This window comes from Nothoprocta perdicaria, unplaced genomic scaffold (assembly GCF_003342845.1).
Source record: "Nothoprocta perdicaria isolate Ctin4 unplaced genomic scaffold, notPer1 scaffold_313, whole genome shotgun sequence".
NCBI classification, from domain to species: Eukaryota; Metazoa; Chordata; class Aves; order Tinamiformes; family Tinamidae; genus Nothoprocta; species Nothoprocta perdicaria.
Genome location: NW_020455548.1, coordinates 389,826 through 408,181, shown reverse-complemented (window position 1 = coordinate 408,181; position 18,356 = coordinate 389,826). Strand labels below are relative to the sequence as shown.

Below are 18,356 nucleotides of genomic sequence, written 5' to 3'. Positions count from 1 at the left end.
AAAACAAGTCCCTCCAGAATGACATTTATGTCATCCTAAGCACAAATATTGCCAGCCAGAGGGGGAACTAATATCCAGCCAGACTAGGAGCCTGCCTATACGTCTGGGGGTCAGTGCCCAGCCCAGTGCTGCGTACAAAAACCTTTGGAGCCCACAGAGGTAATTCCCAGGATGGCAGCAGAGCAGGAAGACACTTTCTGCAGTTTTCGGAGGAACGGAGCTCCTTTCTGAATAATTACTTTAGTCCTTCTTTTACTGTTACAAGAGTTAGCTGCTTGGGCACTTACAGCATAGAGCAAGCATCTATTTACTATTTATATATAAATACAACCGGATCAACTTCAGTTSTACTTAATGTCAAAACAACCCACTGCTAAGTAGTTTCATGGTTACATATGCTCTAATATTCTGCGCTTTGTGTTTACCCTCTTCTATTTTTAAAAACATATCTCTCTCCTATGACGCTGAGCAAAATATTCAAGTTGCACAACAGAAAGCAGCCTAAAGGYCAAGCCCCATGCTCAGCAAGACACTTGAGATCTCCCCATGTCAGCCCATGCAAACGCTCTCTTCCTTCTGGGAAGGCAGCACCGTGCACTGGGGGAAACCACAGAGAGTGAAACATCAAGGTATTTTTCCCTTTTAGGATCCTTCAGTTAGAAAAACCTCTGGACATGACTCCTAACAGCAGATCGACCTGTTTTGGAAGGCAAGTAATTTGACTGTTGTTGCAGAAACCTGCCCCAAGATGACATGACTGGAGAGGAGAAATTTATAGTGAATGGATGTCTGCTGTGAAAATAAATGGCTCACAGCAGCTTACTCCCTCTAACTGCTGGGTGGAGCACACCCAAAACTGCACACCCCAAGCTGCATCCACGTAGATGTTTTCTCTTGTTTGTGACAATTCAGCCACTTACATGGGCAACAGATGGCAGCTGTTACTGGTGGCAGGACGGCAAGAGCCAAGCCTGCAGTGACAGAGGGGACATCAACATATTCTTACCTGGCTCCTGCACTGATCATGTAGAAAGGATCTTTCACCGCGGAGCCAAATTCMCTGGCTTCCCTTCTCAGCAGGTCCTGGAGCACAAAGACACCATTAGCAGCAAGCAGAAAACAAAGCAAAACAACAAAACACTGTTGCCTTCTGGTAAGAAGCCCCTGTGTGCCACTTAGTGTTGGGCACGGAGTGTACCCAAGGGTATCCATAGGACCTGTGTGTTCCCCCTGGTTTAGATGCAAGGAAGAAAAGGCTGTCTTTGAAATGGCCTTAACTGGGAAAACTGAGCAGCCAAGTGCCCGACCTCAAGCAGACAGAAAGGCTGATTGCCACCAAGGCTTGAAACCGCAGCCATAAGCGGGGCTGCTGAGAAACGCCASGGAGTCTGGCACTTGGCTCCTCGGAAAGTCTAAGCACAGATGCACAAATGTCTCGGGATCTACTTCCCCTTTAGGCATTTGATTCATCTGAAACTAGAGAAATTCTGGGGCTGAAATACCTTTGTAAATCTGACTCTCCCTCCCCTGGAGCTCCCATCATCAAACACCAGGCTATTAGGAGACATGAAAGTGAATGCCAAGCATGCTTCCTAAAAGGCTGGCATTCTCTCACATATGATCTTTTTGGCACCGAGCCCTTCTGTGCCCCCTTCCCCACGCTCATGGCATTGCTTTTTTGGTCAGCAGAGCGGGGGGAAGCACCTGCCTTGATTTAGGAGCCAGGGCCCTGGGAGCCGCGCAGGCTGAGACAGAGCAAAAGAGCCAGGGGTGAAGGAGGCAGCACCAGCCTCCTGTGGGCTGAGACCTTGCAGCCCCTTGCCGCTCAACTCCCATGTGGCTTTATGCTAATTCCTGAAGGGACATTGCAATGTGATTGACATGCAGCCTGCAAAAAACCTCTATACACTCTATAGAAGACCCTGAAAAATATACAGAGAAGTAGTGAAGCCTGCTGCTAAAATGCGAATGCGTATTTCACACAAAAGATCTGAAAAGGCAAAAAAAAAAGTCATCACCCTGTTGTTTTGGCTGCGGCCCCTACTTCTACAGTAGGGTTTTGTATTGGAGCCAGTTCAGAGACAAACCTAACCTGGAGTCAGCCCCCAACAGGTAGAAGCTCTAGTTTACTGCTGCACTTTCGGGAGACCAAAAATGAGCCAACGAGGGGAAAAAAGGGATCTCAAAAACCTCCAATCTGTCCCCTGCCCAAGAGAGCAGATAAACACGAGCTAGGGCTGCTTGCTGCCCAACCTCTCACTGAAAAGCACATGTCTGTTTATTTTTCTTGCTGCTCTGGCTGTACTAGTAGGCAGAAAAAAAGAGTTGCAGTTTGGCTCTCCCCCTAACTCTTTTTTAAGGACTGTCTCTTTACAGAACACAAAAAGCTTCACGATGTGCAAGCGTGACAGAGTGGCGCACATGAGCCTGGGGTCTGGCTGCTGGGGAGGAATCTCAGTAATGGGACGAGAGATCAGTGGTGACGGAAACGTGCTCGGTCACTCGATCTGCACAGGCTGCCTTTTAAATGCTATTTTCAAGCGCAGTGTGGGGTCTGAGGCCTTTCAAGAGAGGATATTTAGAATGAAGCACGGAGTGGATCTGAGGAAAGTGCTCGTCCTCCCTGCTTCAGTTTGGCCCATCTCTGGGGCGCAGCAATGGGGTCTATATCTTGGGTTATGTTACCCCACAGAGGGCACCTTTATTAATAACTTGCTTTAGGCTGAGAGTAAGTGTAAGTGCTGACAGGGACATCCTCAATCTCACCTGCCTTTTAGGTCTGTGCGACCTGTTGAACACCTGGAGTACATCTGGAGCAAGGAGCCTGCCCCCGTTTTGCTTTTCCCTCAGTTTGTGCATCATGAATAGAGCCTGATGCAAAAATGGGCAGAGGGGCCAGACCTCTGAAGTAAAATAGTGTGTCCAATCAGCCACAGTTACCAAAGCAGGTCTGAAGAGATGAACCAGCTGAAGAGCTAGCCTTGGCCTTTCTCCTCCAAGAAGCTTGCCTGCTTCTACTATTTACTGTCATCAGAGACAGTCAAATTCCCCGCCTGTGACATCAGCCTCAAGTTCCCAACCGGCAAGCGGGGAGCGTGAAGAGCGCAGCCAGGCTCTCCACCGCAYGCAGCCGGGCTCCTCCAGGGCTGGAGGCAACCACGGGGGCTGCTCAGCAGTCTTCCTGCTTCTCTGGGGAGCAGTAGCCCACCCGTAAGCATTTAAAATAGCATAAAGCCAACTACATGGCAAAAAACAGCCTGTATCTCCACGTGCATTTAACCTGCCTGCAACCAATCAAACAATGGCCGTGAGTGAACATGGGTCTGCTCTCCAGCATCCTCCCCCTGCGTTCCAGAGCCCCACTTGCCCAAGAGCACCTTCTGCTTGCCACATACCTGGTGCTTCTTCACTGCTATGGGAGTGGGAGACGACCGTGAGCGTATATGCACCGTGACTGTCTGATTGTCGTATCTATCAAGCAAGTCTTCCACGGACACCGATTTACCAGATTTCCTGGCAGAGGATGGTGTTTCCAGGACCCGCTCCTGCTTCCCATGGCAAGGCAGGCCCTGCAAGCCAACAGTGTCTGTGTGCGTGGCTTTGGCGAGCTCCGTTTGGGCCCTGTAGCCCCGGGACCTGTCCATCTTCGGGCGGCTTAGGATTGAGCTGTCGTGGCGCCCTTTCTTCTGCTCATCTCCATTGAGGTCGAAGCACCCCATCAAGCCAGGAGGAAGGGTAGAAGACACCCGTGCCGTCCTGGGTAACCGCTCCAGAGACTCCCTGCGGCGGTAGAGGTTGTGGTCCTGCAGGGAGTTCATGCTGGAGGCAGAGGAGAGGCTCTGGCCGTCCGGGCCGCCCGGCTGCAGGTAGGAGCTGTGCGAGCGCTCCCGCAGCAGCGCCGTGTCCTGAGAGGACGGCCGCCGGCCCGTCTTGCGCTCGATGTAGTCRGCGAGCGCGTTCTGCTGGAGCTGCTTGAGCTCGGGCTTGGAGAGGCTGGCTGCGGAGGAAGCTTTGCCGTCCCGTTCAAAGATCTTGCGCCGGTCAGCTACCGTGTTCTCCGGGAAGAYGAAATGGAGGCCTTTCTTCTGGAGGGAGAAGGGCGACGGCTCGCTATCGGAGATGCCCACCTCGTTCATCTTCTCCGGCTCCGAGTAAGACCGCTTCTTCTGCTCCGCTGTCAGCCGCTTGCGGCCCCCGATGCGCACGACGTGCTGCGCCCTGGCGTAGTCCAGGGCCGAGAGGCTGCTTTCTGTTGGCGTCACGCTGTGCCGCTCCTTGGGTGTGTGGGGAGAGGACGCCGTGCTCCTCATGCCCACGTGGGCGGAGGCAGGCCGCTGGGTCACCCTCTTGGGGGCATTCCCAAATGGGGGGCTGATGCGCCGGAAGGATGTGGCCCTCAGCACCCTGGACTGAGCATCTTTAATGCTGTTCCTGTAAGCCCTGTTGAACGGCGAGTCCAGCTGCGAGCCGTGGGCATCCTGGATGTTCTCCTTCCAGAGAAGCTCCTTCTCGGGCTCCCCTCCCAGCTGGAAGGTGCTTTTGCTCCTCGGGAGCTGAGCCGCCCTCATTTGCATCTCGTGTTCAGCGCACACGTTGAAGCCCTCACTCGCCCTGGGCTGCTTCGCCACGGCTGCCAGCTGCAGCTCCCCAGGGTGCCAGTCTGTGTCTTCGGGCTTCCCGCTCCTGCTAGAGGGCATGGAGCCGCGGTCTGGCTCCCTGGGCAGCTCACCGGCCTCCCGCGAGCCCAGCTTGGCCCGCACGTCCTCGAGGCCGCCCAGCACGCACACAGTGCCCGCGGGCTGGCTTGGCCGGCTCGGCCCGTAGTGCTGCCCGAAGGAGGGAAGCCCTGCGCTTTGGAGCCGCTGAGAACTTTGCTCACGCTGCTCGAACTTGCTGACCTTCTCCAGCACAGAGCAACGGAGCTTGCCGGGGTCTGGTTTGCTGTAGGGAAAGCTCTGGGTGCCGCTGGAGCTGAGCCGGCTCCTCCCAAAATCTGAGGTCTTGGAGTGCTGTGGGGAAGGGGGCTCTTCGTCCTTTGACTCAGCAGTGTGGAACGGGGTCGTGCTCGTGCTGGCCTCCCCCTGCCTCACAAGGCCTTGCGGCTCCGCGTCACCGAACTGCTTGTGGCCCTGTGCCCTGAGATCCTTCTCCTCTTTACCACTGCTGCTCAGAAAGGACAGCTTGGTGCTGGAATAAACCTCACCTGGCGGCATCTCTTTTGGTTCGGAGCTGCCTGGCATGTTCTGCAAGGAGGTGCAGCCGTAGTGCCTGTCCCCGCTGTGAGGCCAGCGGGGCTGAGCCGCAATCTCTTGCTCCTTTTGCTGGGGGTTGCCATTTTTGTCCTGCTGGGGCTCGGCTGCCCGGTCCTCCCGGGGCTGGWAACGCGCTTTTCCCTCGCTGGCACCCCTCGGCTGCAGTGGCGGGGCGGCACCGGTGCCGTCCCACACGGCAAGGGCCTTGTACAGCGGAAGCGACTCCTGTTGTGCCGCGGGCCCGGGGGCACTGGCAGGTTTCTGCTGCACAAGTTTCGCCRCAGCATCCTGCTTTTGCTCACCGGCTGGAGGCTGGTAAAACACAATTGACCTGGTGCTAGTGCTTTGGTTTCCATTCTCATCGAAGTCCAGGGGGCTGCTGGYGACAGCCTTGTCGTAGGAGCCTGGAAGAGGTGCGGGGTAGCCACTTTCTTTGGCCAGAGCGGGGTAAAGGGTCCCGTTGCTGCCTGCAGAAGGCTGCGGCGCCTGGGCGTAATGCGGCTCTGGGGAAGGGACTGCGTAGACCCCAGTCGGCAGCAGGGGCTGCCCCGGCTGGGCCGCCTGCGAATAGCTCTGCTTGGGCTTCACCGTGGGGCTGCTCTCCGGGCTCTTTTCCAGCACCGTGTGCAGATGCCCATCTCCAAAGGGGGTCTTCAGCAGGGGTCCCTGGGAGAAGCTGCTGAGAAGGGGAGGCCAGGCACCCTTTGGCTGGGTCCGACCAGGCTTGCTGGGCTCAAGGCCCGAGCACAAGCCGGGCCTCTCGTGATGCCTGGTGGCTGCGTAGCTGTCGCTGCGAGCGGGTGGCAAGGGAGGTCCCTTCGGGGGCTGGCTCTCGGTGTCCGGGGAGCTGCGGCCTGGCTGCAGCCGGCAGGGAGCTGCGCCGTGCCGGCCGAGGCCCTGGAGCCGGCCGTGGCTGCGGCCGTCTGCTGGTCGCCGGCCCTCGGAGCTCGGCAGCAGCGCGGACGGCTTCACCTCGTACTCCTCGGAGACCCCTCGCTGCGCGTCGTACACGGTCTTGATGTACCTGATGTCCGCCTGCCTCATGCCCTCTGGCGCGCTGCCTCGGAAGTGCACGTTGTCCATGGAGCAGGAGTGCTCCTTGCTGAACGGAGCAGCGGGGTACTCAGGGATGCTGGAGTTGGTGGAGAAGGAGCTGTAGGCTGAGTCTCTTTTGCTGTGGAGGTGCGAGAGCTGGTCAATGCTGTTGGTGGACTTGGCTGGGGACAGGTGACAAGGGTGGTAGCCAGCGGAGGAGTGGTCCAAGCTCTCCATGCTCCCCCGGGAACTGTACTGGTCAGGACTTCTCCTCAGATAGCCATGCTCGTAACCAGAGAGATCGCTGGTGGATGAGCTGGGGAAGAGCGAAAGAAGAGTAAAGACCAACTGTCAGCAGAGGAGAGGCACGACCACTTATAAGTGAGCTCAGAAGCAAGATGTTTAGCTTTGAGGACTGCAGATTAAAACCCATATTTGGGCCTTACTCCATTGCCTGTTTGCAGTCATCCCGGTTCACAAGGAGGAACTGCTTGACATTGCAACACATGGCTCTTATTTACCAAGGAGGTGGGAGGGAAATACAGACAGAAAGGCGGCGCATCTCTGGAGCCAGGGAAGATCAACCCCACCCATCAAACCTACCCACAGCACTTGGGAAGCTGAATGAGTGCTGACGGCACCGAGGAGGAGGAGAGGAGCACAAGAGGCATGCCGTGGGGGGATCTAATCTCTCTCTTTTTTTTTYCCTATTTCATTTCTTTTTATGGAGATGAAGGCTATGCCCTGGCAGGCTTCCTGGAAATTCAGCTGTCCCTGGGACAGTTTGTTTGCTGCAAGAAAGCTAAACAGACAAGACCGAGAAGAGATGAGTGTGTTTGTGTATGGAGGCAAGTGGGGGGTGCAACCAAACTGCCCCTTTGAGAAAGTCCCAGCGAGTCTTTGAAGCCACCTCACCGAGCACTAAGCAGATACAGGCACATTGGGACACTTGTCAACATGATTTGGCAGAGGGCTCAAGTCCTCCAGAACAAAAGATATTTGGGGATCTATTGGCTGGAAGGGAGCTCCAGGCATGGTCACTCCCTCCTTTCCAAACTAACAAGGCCGAAGAGTAGAGATGGAGGGAGAAGCTGCTGAGCACAAGGAAAGGCCCAGGGGACCTGCCTGCTGGGCGAAGCAGGACGCAGATCTGCAGAGAGATGCGGAGGAACCCAGAGATGGGCAAAACTTAGGGTAAATCTGCTTTACTCATTAAGAGGCACTGCTCTATTTTAATAATAATAAAAAAGGATGTGCCTGGCAATGACCAGTGCAGCACTGACTGACTGACCACTAGATGTTCCCCAAGCTCCTCTTCAGCTATGCTGGCTGCCAGTGCCAGCCAAAGGCTCTGCCAGCTGCAGCGAAGCCCCTCGCTGGCAAATGGACAGGCTGCAGGGTGAGCTGTGCTGAGGGCTGCAGGGGAGCACACATTTCTCCTGTAATTCTCCCCTCACTTTTTTTCTTTTATGCCCTGTTTTCTCTTTCCTGCTCCCTGCTGAGGCTCGGTCTCACCTGTACAAGAAGGGAAGTTCAAATGCCAGTGGCTATGGGGACATTTCCTCCTCCTGACACTCTTCTGCCTTTCCAGGGAAAATTCTCCTCGGTAGAATTTGAACATGTCCCTCTTATGCTGCCCCCAGGGTGTTGAGGGGGCTTTAGGGGCTGCCCCCAGCAGCACTCCTGCTTCCAGCCTGCTCTGCCACCCTGCACAGGCTGCAGGGGCACCCCAGCTTATGGGGACACAGCCTCTACACAAGTCAAAATCAAGTGTCTCACACTGTGTGCTTTTCCCAGCGCTAACACCCCTAGTTTACACCAGCCACTGCACTGACTCCTGAGAGAAACACACGTGCACATAAGGTTACGATAAAGCTGACCCTGCAGAAAGCAATTGCCCAAACCAGGAAATCCCTTGCTGAACTTCTCACCCCAGGACTATGTGGTCAGTGCTGCAACCTTGCTGGCTGTTGCCTTGCTGTTGCTGACAGGCACATTACCCTGCTGCCTCCTTTATTATTTATTCTTTAAATAAACGTATTTTGACTTTAGATGTCCAGGTAACCCAACAGGAACTTAAAGCCCTGCAAAGCCCTGCTTTAACTATGGCTGTCTGTAAACCCGWCAGCTGTAGGGAGGTGACTGAGAGTATTTTGCCCACAAATCCTTTGAGCCCTTCCTCCATTTCTGTGCTTTAGACTTAGGCCCTGATCTCACAGTTAGCACCATCAAGACAGAGTCTCGGGCAGAAGGCAGAGCCTCCTTGAAACCAGCATTATGCTGGAAACAGGGACAGTGGCAGGACCAGGGGACCTAGGTTAGAAGAACATTAGCTTGGGAGACAGATTGAGGGGCTGCAGGAAAACCATTTTCCTAGAGGGGAGCAGGAAGTGCTTTTCTTTGCACTGACAAAGGAGGGGAAAGCACAGCAGACTGCTTCACATCTCTGCCTCTGCAGCGCATGGCCACAGGCGCGTGGTGCTTACCTGGAGTGGTAGGACTGGTGCCAAGGGGTGCCAAGCGTACCCGGAGATATTTGCATCATGCTGAGATCGGGTTGGTGCTCTGCAAATTTGCTTGAATGCCAGGAGTGCGGGCGGCYCAGAGCTTCACTCCGCCTAGGGAAAAGCAGAAGGATTTTCTACATCAGCAACAGTCTGGCTCCACCAGGGAAAAAACACATGAACAGTCACTGATGGATGGATTTAAAACTGGTCCTACTCATTTCTGTTTTTAGGAAAAACAGTTCTGAGGGAAAAAACAAAGACACAACAACCTTATTTAAAGCATGTAAGGGTGCAATGGAAGCTCCAGGCTGGGCAATAGCAATAGATGCTCTCATTACACTGCATGGTGGGCCTGTCTCGTGGCTGAGGAAAGGGCCACACGACCCATTCCACGGAAAAGTGCTGGCAGGCAGCAGGAAACAGCCTCATTTCCYGGGGTATTTTACCAGCCTTTCGCTACAGCTCTGAGCAGGACGGCTCAGTCACTGGCGGTCCCTTTGAAACAAAGAAAACAAAAGGGAAAAAAATCCTTTTTAGCATCTGTTAGGACGGGATTATGCCGATAAGAGTTGAGCTGAAGGGTTATAGAGGGTGAGCTGAGCCAAGCACCGTTTTATCACTTTATGTGTAGGTGTGTTAAAACAGGGCCCTTTTGTTACACTCCTTYGTTGGGCTCATTTCGCCCAACAACACGAGGAAGCCAAGCACTGTAGGGCAGGGGGCGGGCATAGCCCTTTTTCCTAAGAACAACCCCTATTTTTGCTTTCTCTGAGCCCTAAAATATCCACTGCAGAGATTTAAAGACTCTCTTTGTACTCTGGAGTAGAATGAACAGTCAATATTTTAATTTCTTGCTTGGGAAAACATCCTGTGTGACCTCAAACAAACCACGTTGCTCCTGGACTTGTTCAGCAAGAAGCTTTACGTGAGCAATGCAGCCTTTCTTTTAAGCCACAGATACTTTATAATCATGGAATCCTTATGCCTGGAAAAGACCCTCAAGATCACGGAGTCCGRCTGCAAGCCCCTCAACACCGTGGCTGTTAAGCCATGTCCCTGAGTGCCTCATCTACATGTTTCCTGAGCACTGCCAAGGACGGTGACTCCACCACTGCCTTTGGCAGCCTGTTCCTTGACTACTCTTCCCATGTAAAATTTTTTCYTCACATCTAACCTAACTTGAGGCCATTTCCTCTTGTCCTATCGGAAGTTATTTTGGAGATGAGATTCACGGATGGCTCACTACGTCCTCCCTTCAGGTAGCTGTAGAGAGAGAGAAGGTCTCCCCTGAGGCTCCTCTTCTCCAGACCCAAGAACCCCAGCTCCCTCAGCCGCACCTCGCAAGCTCGGCGCTCCAGCCCCTTCACCAGCTTTGCTCCCCTTCTCTGGGCACAGTCCAGCACCTCCATGTCCTTCTTGCAGCGAGGGGCCCAAAGCTGAGCACAGTATTTAAGGTGCAGGCTGAGTGCTGAGCGCAGGGGGACCCTCGCCTCCCTGGTCCYGCTGGCTACTCTGTTCCTGAAATAAACCAGGGACTGCTGGCCCTTCTGCCACACTGGGCACGTGGCTGCCTCCTGTTGAGCCGGGTCTCAACCGGCACCCCCAGACCCTTTGTGCCCGCAGCTCCGCAGCTGCTCTGCCCCAGGCCTGCACTGCTGCCTGGGGCTGCTGTGAGTGAAGGGCAGGACCTGGCACTCGGCCCTGTTGAGCCTCACACGGTCGACCTCAGCCCATCGATCCTGTCCAGATCCCTCTGCGCAGCCTTCCCACCCTCAAGCCAAAAAGTACCCAGCCTTGGCTTTCTGTAACACCCTTAGGTTTTATTTGCACTTGCTGTTGGCAAAGTAGGCAAGAGGCCTGGAATGGGAGTGCAATAGGACTGTGAGCACCCCTGTGTCTCCAGGAGAGCAGCTATCTCCAATTACAGACCTGAAGGCAGCTCTTTCCTCTGCAGAGACTTCTGGTGACACCTGCACAACTTTCAGAGCCCAATAAAAACCGCCCCAAGATTCAGCTTGCTGGCGAGTGGGGCAGACCTGCTTTTGAAAGCCCACAGCAGTGTCAGGCTTCATCCCAGACAAACAGGGTGAGACATAAAAGCTTCAAATTCCTTAGCAGTTAAGGCCTGTCCTAAGTAAAGACAACTAAATCATCACATTTTAACAGGTAAAAATGTGGTAAAGTCCAGTTGCCTTCAGCAAAACCAGGAGCAACAGCTGATACTTTGTCCCAGGAAGCTGAAGGATTTGGTAACACGGAGCTGTAATCCCCTCCAATCCACCCCATCCCCTCGTGCCTCGCCCCTGGTTCCCAAGGGCTGCACCTGCACCACAGCTGTTGCAAGTGCCAGGACAATTTTATTACCACAAGATTCTCCGCTTGTGATAAGGGGAAAGCGATCCCTCCGTCATGAATGCCAAGGCTAGCGGGGAGAGCCTCGGTTCCTCACCGCCACGTCCCATCACCAGATACATCGGGGGTCCAGGCTGGGCTGGCACCTCAGCAGATACTGAGGAATGAGGATGCCAGGAGAAGCCCTCAGACCTCGGTGCAATGTTGGAACCTAATCAGTTCAGCCAAGGCCCAAACACTGATTRGGTGTCAGATACTGCCCACTTCACGTGGGCTGCTGGAAAACCGAAGGGAAAAGTCTTTAATCTTGTCTGGCTGCTGTTATCTGGGCGCTCCCTGTAACTACACCACTTACTTACAACATTTTCAGGCAGAAACATGACCATCATATTAGCAATCTYCTCTGCCACAGCCTGGCTAGGGCTTGAGGCAGTCCAGGCTTCAGGTGCTCATGCTGCTGAGGTCCTTCACCATTAATAGCTCTGTAGATCTCGTTTATTAGGAGGAAATACTGAGCGTGGTTTGCAGGAGGAAAAGAGATCAGTTTTCTGCTTTGCACACAAAACAGACATGGAACTGCACACTTTATAAGGTATCTTGGCACTAACTCTGCAAATGAAGCAGCATCTAAAGAAAAGCCTTTTCAGAAGTCTTCTTCACCATGTAATAGGGGGCTGAGCTATCTTTTTTGCCACAGTTACAAACCAATGCCACAGCAAAGAGCGTGTCCTGTCTAATTTCTGTTCTTGCTCACTGCTCCTCACCGGGCACAACCAGAATATTTTGCAATTCAAATACACCAGAGCCCAGAGTCCATGGATGGCCTGCACACCACCTCTATAAAAATATCCACTTTTAGTGAAACAAAGGACCCCAGCTTCTTTAAATCGCCATTTTTTGTCTTTTTCTCCTCCCGTTTGCCCAGCAAGGCTTCCTCCAGCGGCAGCTCTGCTCRCTGGAACCGAGGCTGAGGAGCACGGCAATCACTGCAGCTCTTGGGCCGCATCTACCCTGTGTTGGCACAGGGTAGAAAGCTCCCTATTTTGAGCTTTGCTGCATACACAAATCACCTTAAACCCAATCTACTTTAACTCCTTGGCTGGGCTGATCTGAGCCCGATTATCAAGAGCAGAAGGGCAAAAGGCGGCTTAGGCACAACACTGAGCCCAGCCCAGCAGGGGCAAGATGGCTCTGCCTCACCTAGCCACCAAAGGGCAACGATTCTTCATTTCAAGAAGGTGCATAAAACAGACCCAGTTGCTTCCCTGCCCCACAAACCCTGGATTTTGTCACCTTAAAGCCAAATAGGGGAAAAAAAAAAAAAAGAAAGAAAAAACAACAACAAAAAAAAGATGATTCTTTAGAGTCCTCAAGATACCTGTGTGCAGCTTTGCTGGTGTTTTATGGACCCTCCGGACTACGGGGCGCTACAGAGCCRGGCATGTGCAACAGGCTGGTTTCATACACTGCAAATCCTGCCTGTCTGGTGCAGGCAGCGATGGACGCGCACACKCAGGAGGCACTTTACTCTGTGCCTGTGCATTAGATAGACCCTGCTKCTCTCCTACAAAGGCCACTGAATCCCTGCCTTCAGCCAAGAGCCTCAATAGAAAAGCCCTCACTACATCCAACTTCTTTTTCCTTCAAATAACAGCTTCTTTCACCTCTTACTTGGCCTGACTTTATCAGGCAGGAGAAATCCTTGCACAGCCGGGCCCAASTGCACTGCATTGCTTTGCTAGGTAGCCAGGCCTGATTTTAAGACTTCATGTGACTTGAAAACCCTTCATTAAACTTGGCTCTGCCTCACGACAGTACTGCAGCCCATGCTCAGCTTCAATTGCAAACCTAAGCACCAAAGCAACTCAGCAAGTGTTTTCCTTCTGCCTGCGATTAAACCTGCCCGCAGCCCACGCTTTGCCGAGCCAGTGCGTTAAATGAAAGGCTGGACTTAGGCTTAGGAGGAGAGAGTTAAGCTGAGCACATTCCTCAAAGCCACGGCCCCCGCGCACATCAGGAGCGGCAGCCCATGGGAGGCCTCCTGTGCAAACTGCCCCCGAGCGCGACCGCACGGCGAAGGGGCGGCTCGAGGACAGCACCGGAGCTGCCGGGAGGGCTGCAGTGCCTCCGGACACGGCGAGGGCGGGCGCCGGGGCACGCAAGGCTCATCCGAACCCGTGCCTGCTGCTCCCCCTCGGCTTTCCCCGGGGAATGCCGGAGCTGCTCCCCGCTGTTGTTGCAAAGAGCTGAAGCTGCTGGCACCCAAAGGGGTGGGTGTCTCAAGGAAGGCAGATTCCCCCTGATTTTACCCTCGCAGACAATAAGGGGATGCAGCTTGGCCGCTTGGASAGCCAAGGATGGAGAGGGTGTCGTGGCTGAGCAATTAGCCACTCAGACAGAGCTGTCGGTGCCCCAGCAAACTGACCTTGCTATTTTCACTGCGATGCTCCCATGGAGTTCGGAGGGAGTTGACTTTCCATCAGTCTCATGTCTGGCAAATGCATCATSTGAGACCAATGAATAGAGACCATTTGGAATAACTCCTCCGCCACCGACCTCGTGCTCATTTTTCCCCTCTCGCAGAGAGTTTTGAATCCTCCACAGCAAAAAGGACGAAGAAAATAGCAAAACCCTCTAGAACAGCTTCTCTCTGCACCAACCAGCCTCCGTGTGCAGCTGCAGGCAGGCGCCATGGCCCCCGGGACACATCCTGCCAGACTGCAGGGACAGTTCTGGGCAGCTGCTATCGGTAACGCTCCCAAGGAAGAGGGGAAGAAACAGAGAGCAGATAAAAGGATGAGAGGGTCACCCCACGCTGTCCCCTGTGCCTCTCTCTCCCAGGGGAGCCGTGCTGTCTGCATAAACATAACGCATGGGAAAGGGGCTCATCTCTCACGGCTGAGGAGCTGTCTCCGAGGTGGCCTCACCTCAAAGGAGCACTGCCCTAACACACAGAGATTCCCTCTCCGGACATCCTACGCGTTTCGGCAGCCCCTGCGCCGAGCTATTAAGTAGGAGATGAACGAAAAACTAAAGCACTCGGAAGCCTATTAGGATTTCTACAGAGCCTGGCCACGATCTCCTCAAAGCAATGTCACTCTTCATTAAGGTTCAGTCATGGTTCTAAAAATAAGCACAACAGACGAGGCCAATTAGAAAGACGTGGGACCATAACGGCATCGGCTCCATGTGTTTTTCACCGCTTCTGTCTTTTTAGACTCAGAGAGCCCTTCTGGGGCAGGAGAGATCTGGAATAAGCTCCGTTCCTTCACAGTTTTGACCAAAAAAGACGGGGAACTTGCTAGAAAAATCTTAACTTTGTGAAATGTGAGTTTATGTCATGGAGCTGGGACGTAATGTTTCCTCAACAAAGTAGCAGCTTGTCATCCTCTGATGCACTCCTACACTCACATTCAACTCTCCCTAAGTAAGAAAACACTGCAAAGAAAACCTGCGTCAGAAACTCGGGCCAGGCATGTGAAGGCAGTTGTTAGCTGTTTCAGTGTAGAGTCAAGTAAAACATCCTGGCCAAGTTCAGTGCTGCCTCGAATCAGCTGGGTCTCCTTTCTCTTTCATGCCCCTTCCCCATGGCACTGGCAGAAGTGCTGCCCTCTGCTCCTGGCTTCCAGCTGCCATGTTCAGTTGCTATTTGTTTGCCCCATTTGAGAGCCATCACTTGAGATGTCTGGGTGGCTGTGGGCACATTAAAGCTCCAAAGCCTACAGTAAAACTTGCCTGAGTTTGCAGGAGGATGAAGACGACTCCTCTTTGCAAGACACGCTCTCTGGCTGCCGAGGAGGTGCTGGSAGCACGCAGGGGTGATGGCAGCTGTGAGCAAGTCGCTCCTTAGTTGAACTCACCAACAGTCAAACATTGTTAATTAATGATTATTGGTCTTGTACATCACACCTCTGTGTTATCACCTCCCCTCGGTAACCCTCRGGCTCTCTTATCCAAGCAAGGGGCATTTATCCCATTTTCCAGGGAAGGAAACAAAGGGCTGGAGAGGTGACGGCACTTGCAGCCCCCAGGCCTACCGCAGCGCGCAGGGCTGGGAACCGGCTCCCGCGCTGCTGCTGCCTTTTCCATCCACCCCAGCCTACGCCTGACAGGCAGTATTTACACTGAGGGCTTGGCCCTGCGCGCTGAGAGAGCCCCCTGACACTGCCTGACGCTAACCAGAGCCCAGGGCAGGCTGTTAGCGTGAGGGCTGATGTACACAACCTTCACGCACTATCCTCACTGCATTTGGTGACTCCTGCCAATGGGGAGCTTCTGTTAATGAAGCTGKACTAAGTAACAGGGTAAGTGTGATTTCAGTATTCTGAATACTCTGATATAGAGTATTCTGGAGCTCCACTCTGGAAAAGTCCTTGTGTCAGCCACACGAGACTGCAGCTCTGACACGGGGGAGTCCAGGCAACCCTGGCTGGCACAAAGAGCACATGGAGGCTGCAGTGAGAAGCCGGGGAGCACAGGATTAAAAACCCTTTGCAACACTCCTCCTCTTGCTACAGTTTTCCTCTGTTTCCTTTATTGGAAAAAGAAGAAAGAATAGACACAGAAAAGGGTCTGCATCTTACAGATCGCTTCAGCTTTTATCTTTGAAAAGGATCCAGCCTTTTGCTGCCTTTGCCAGACATTCCCATGGTCCCTCAGACCATGAGCAGGAAGGTCCTTTGGACAGACCCTCAGGTGGCTCAACCTGCCCCTGGATTTGCAGGAGTTGCAGAGTCACACTGATTTATCCCATTGACCAAGTGGCCCCATGGGCTTAATTCAAATAATTTCTTCTCATTCTTTGCCAGCCGGTAAATTAGTTAGAAAGACAGAAAAACAAGCATAGCTTGGATTCTTTCGCACCCCGCTATCAAACACACAGCAACTTGCAACAGGAGAGACTTAGGAACAAAAGGAGGAATGTGTTTTCCCAGCCTTGCCCAGTGCCTACAAGGAACTCGGTGGCTGCCAGCCGACGCGCTGCCCTGTAAGCCCGATTATCCGCGTGCAACGTRGACAATGAGTCACGGCAGGTAACCAAGGGGATTTGCAGGGCAAGTGTTTCAGGCGGCAGCGGAATTCTCCTCTGAACTGCAGCCGCCCGCATGAGAGGCAGCGCTAATGAACTCAGCGCAGGGAGGGCCCTGCAGAACCAAGGCACGGACCAGGAATGCCAGGAGCACCGGCTGTGAGGGTTTCATAGATCTGTGCTCGTCTCTTCGGATTAGCCTGCAAGCACCTCAGGAAAGGAAAGGTGAGCGGGAGCAGCCCGAACTCGAGCGTGCAGAGCGGCAGCGAGCGCCGCAGCCAAAGCAAAGGCTGCTCAGGGTGAAATACCCTCCCACACTCCAATTCTTACACATGAGGGCAACTTCCTGTTTGTAGCCMAAGCTCCAACCCAAGTTCAGCTGCTGAGTTAGGCAGAGGCGGCCGCCGGCACTGCCGGGAAAGGGAAGTGAAGCAGCGGCTCTGCATCCAAAGACACATTAATCCAAGTGAAATGCTCACCTTTGGAGCTCCTGCACAGATCTGCCATTACAGCAGGCATAACCTGGCTAAATTATTGATATATAAAGGTGGTGGATACAGGGGAGCCTCCTGCCCAAATTCACTGCGCCTCACATACTGTGGGGACTGCACAGGCCCACAGCCCAGCTGCAGACAAATCCCTGATAAAACTAGATTGATGGGAAAATTCCGCGACATAATCTGCTCCGTCTTGGCAGAACATCAGCTCATGTGCAAATCCTCAGCTGGAGGAYAGCAACACAAACTCAGGTAGCTTATACAAGAGAAGATCTGCTGAAGAACTRAGCTTTTTCCTCTTCTTTTTGTAGCCACCTCTGCTGCTCAGGGACAGCACCTGTAAGTGCCAGCAGTAGCTTAACCTACAGCAACTCCCCAAGGGGCAGCGGGTTTACTCCACAAGTTCATCCTYGCTGATTACATCAGAATATGACTTCATGTGTCCCACATGCCCTTCTTTCAGCTCTTTGGCACTAGAGGAGGGGTCAGATTTCCTCTGGCTATTGGAAATCAAGGTAGATTCTTGGCTTCRCATAAGCCAAGTCTGGCCTTAATGCATTTCTGTCCACAAACGTCACTGCTTAGACTCTATGGTGCAATTCCCAGAAGACTGAGGCAGACTACCTGGTCATGCAGATTACCATCTGACTGATGTAAGATGCTCTCTTGAAGCCAGCAAAAATTTTGCCCGAGTAAACACTGCGCAGTTTTGCCCTCCTGCACACCTAGGAGAAGGAAATCGGGCTCTGCCACAACCCTGGTTTACCTAGTGCAACTCAGGAGCCAACTTCTGAAAGCATTTAAACACTTAACTCTGAAAGGTGTTTCRGAAGCAGCTAAACCTGTGAAGCCACTCCAGACCTACGTGACTGCTGTGGAGACATTTCGCTCCCACATTTCCGATRACAAATTTAAGCATGGCTGACAGAATTTCCCGAGGAGAAAGGACCCCTCTTCTAGGGTTCCTTCCCAGTGAGTCATCCCCACCTGGAGCCACAGCAACATGTTTACACACAGCCCTTTGTAAACATGACGACATCCAGCAAAATTGATGCGTAATTTAAGGCCCAAGAAGTCACTTTCTTTCATTTCCCTGGCACCAGACCAGCAAACCACGAGAAAGGTGGACATGAGGCTACAAATTGTTCTGAGTCACTTCCACCTCCCAGAGCCGCAGGTGTTAGGGATTTGCAGTGCTCCAGAACTGAAAACGCTGCTGCCCTCCTAAGAGGGGCACTTGCCAGCTGCTCTCCAGSAAAAGATACTGCCTAAGGAGACACAAATGCACAAGGTCTCACCTGGTCTTCAGCCGAAAYTTCACTGCTCCTGACCATGGGGTTTTGCTGGGCTGGAAGTCAGTGCTCACGCAGTCGGGGCTGAGCGGGGTGGCAGGCAGCAGGTCGGTGCATCCCTTTGCTGCATACGTGTCCCTGTGAAAAGACACCAAGGCCACATCAACACACAAAACAGGCCTGTATGTTTAATGTTTTCAGTCTGCGTTTACAAAGCATTTTAAGAAATAAAGAGGCAACATATAGACCCAGGAGACTAGAAAGGGACATCAGCCTTGTACTTATAGTATGTAAAGAAAACATCACGGCAAGTCACTTGTGTCTGTCTTCTCCTTTATCACTGCCCACGCAGGCTGAGTGAGATTTTGCACTCCTTTACACCTGGGCAGTGT

General features: G+C 53.2%; 1 protein-coding gene across 1 annotated transcript in view; it reads right to left on the bottom strand.

Moving 5' to 3' along the window:
* The window catches only part of SHROOM3 (shroom family member 3), a 28,162-nt gene extending 10,107 nt beyond the window's left edge, over positions 1-18,055 (bottom strand). Inside the window, exons 1-4 of the mRNA XM_026042741.1 lie at positions 17,971-18,055; positions 8,774-8,905; positions 3,396-6,603; positions 1,007-1,083 (exon numbers count right to left, since the gene is read on the bottom strand). Coding sequence (XP_025898526.1) covers positions 1,007-1,083; positions 3,396-6,603; positions 8,774-8,832 — 3,344 coding nt within the window. The 5' untranslated portion in view covers positions 8,833-8,905; positions 17,971-18,055. The remainder of the gene's footprint in view (positions 1-1,006; positions 1,084-3,395; positions 6,604-8,773; positions 8,906-17,970) is intronic.
* Positions 18,056-18,356: the final 301 nt, after the last annotated feature.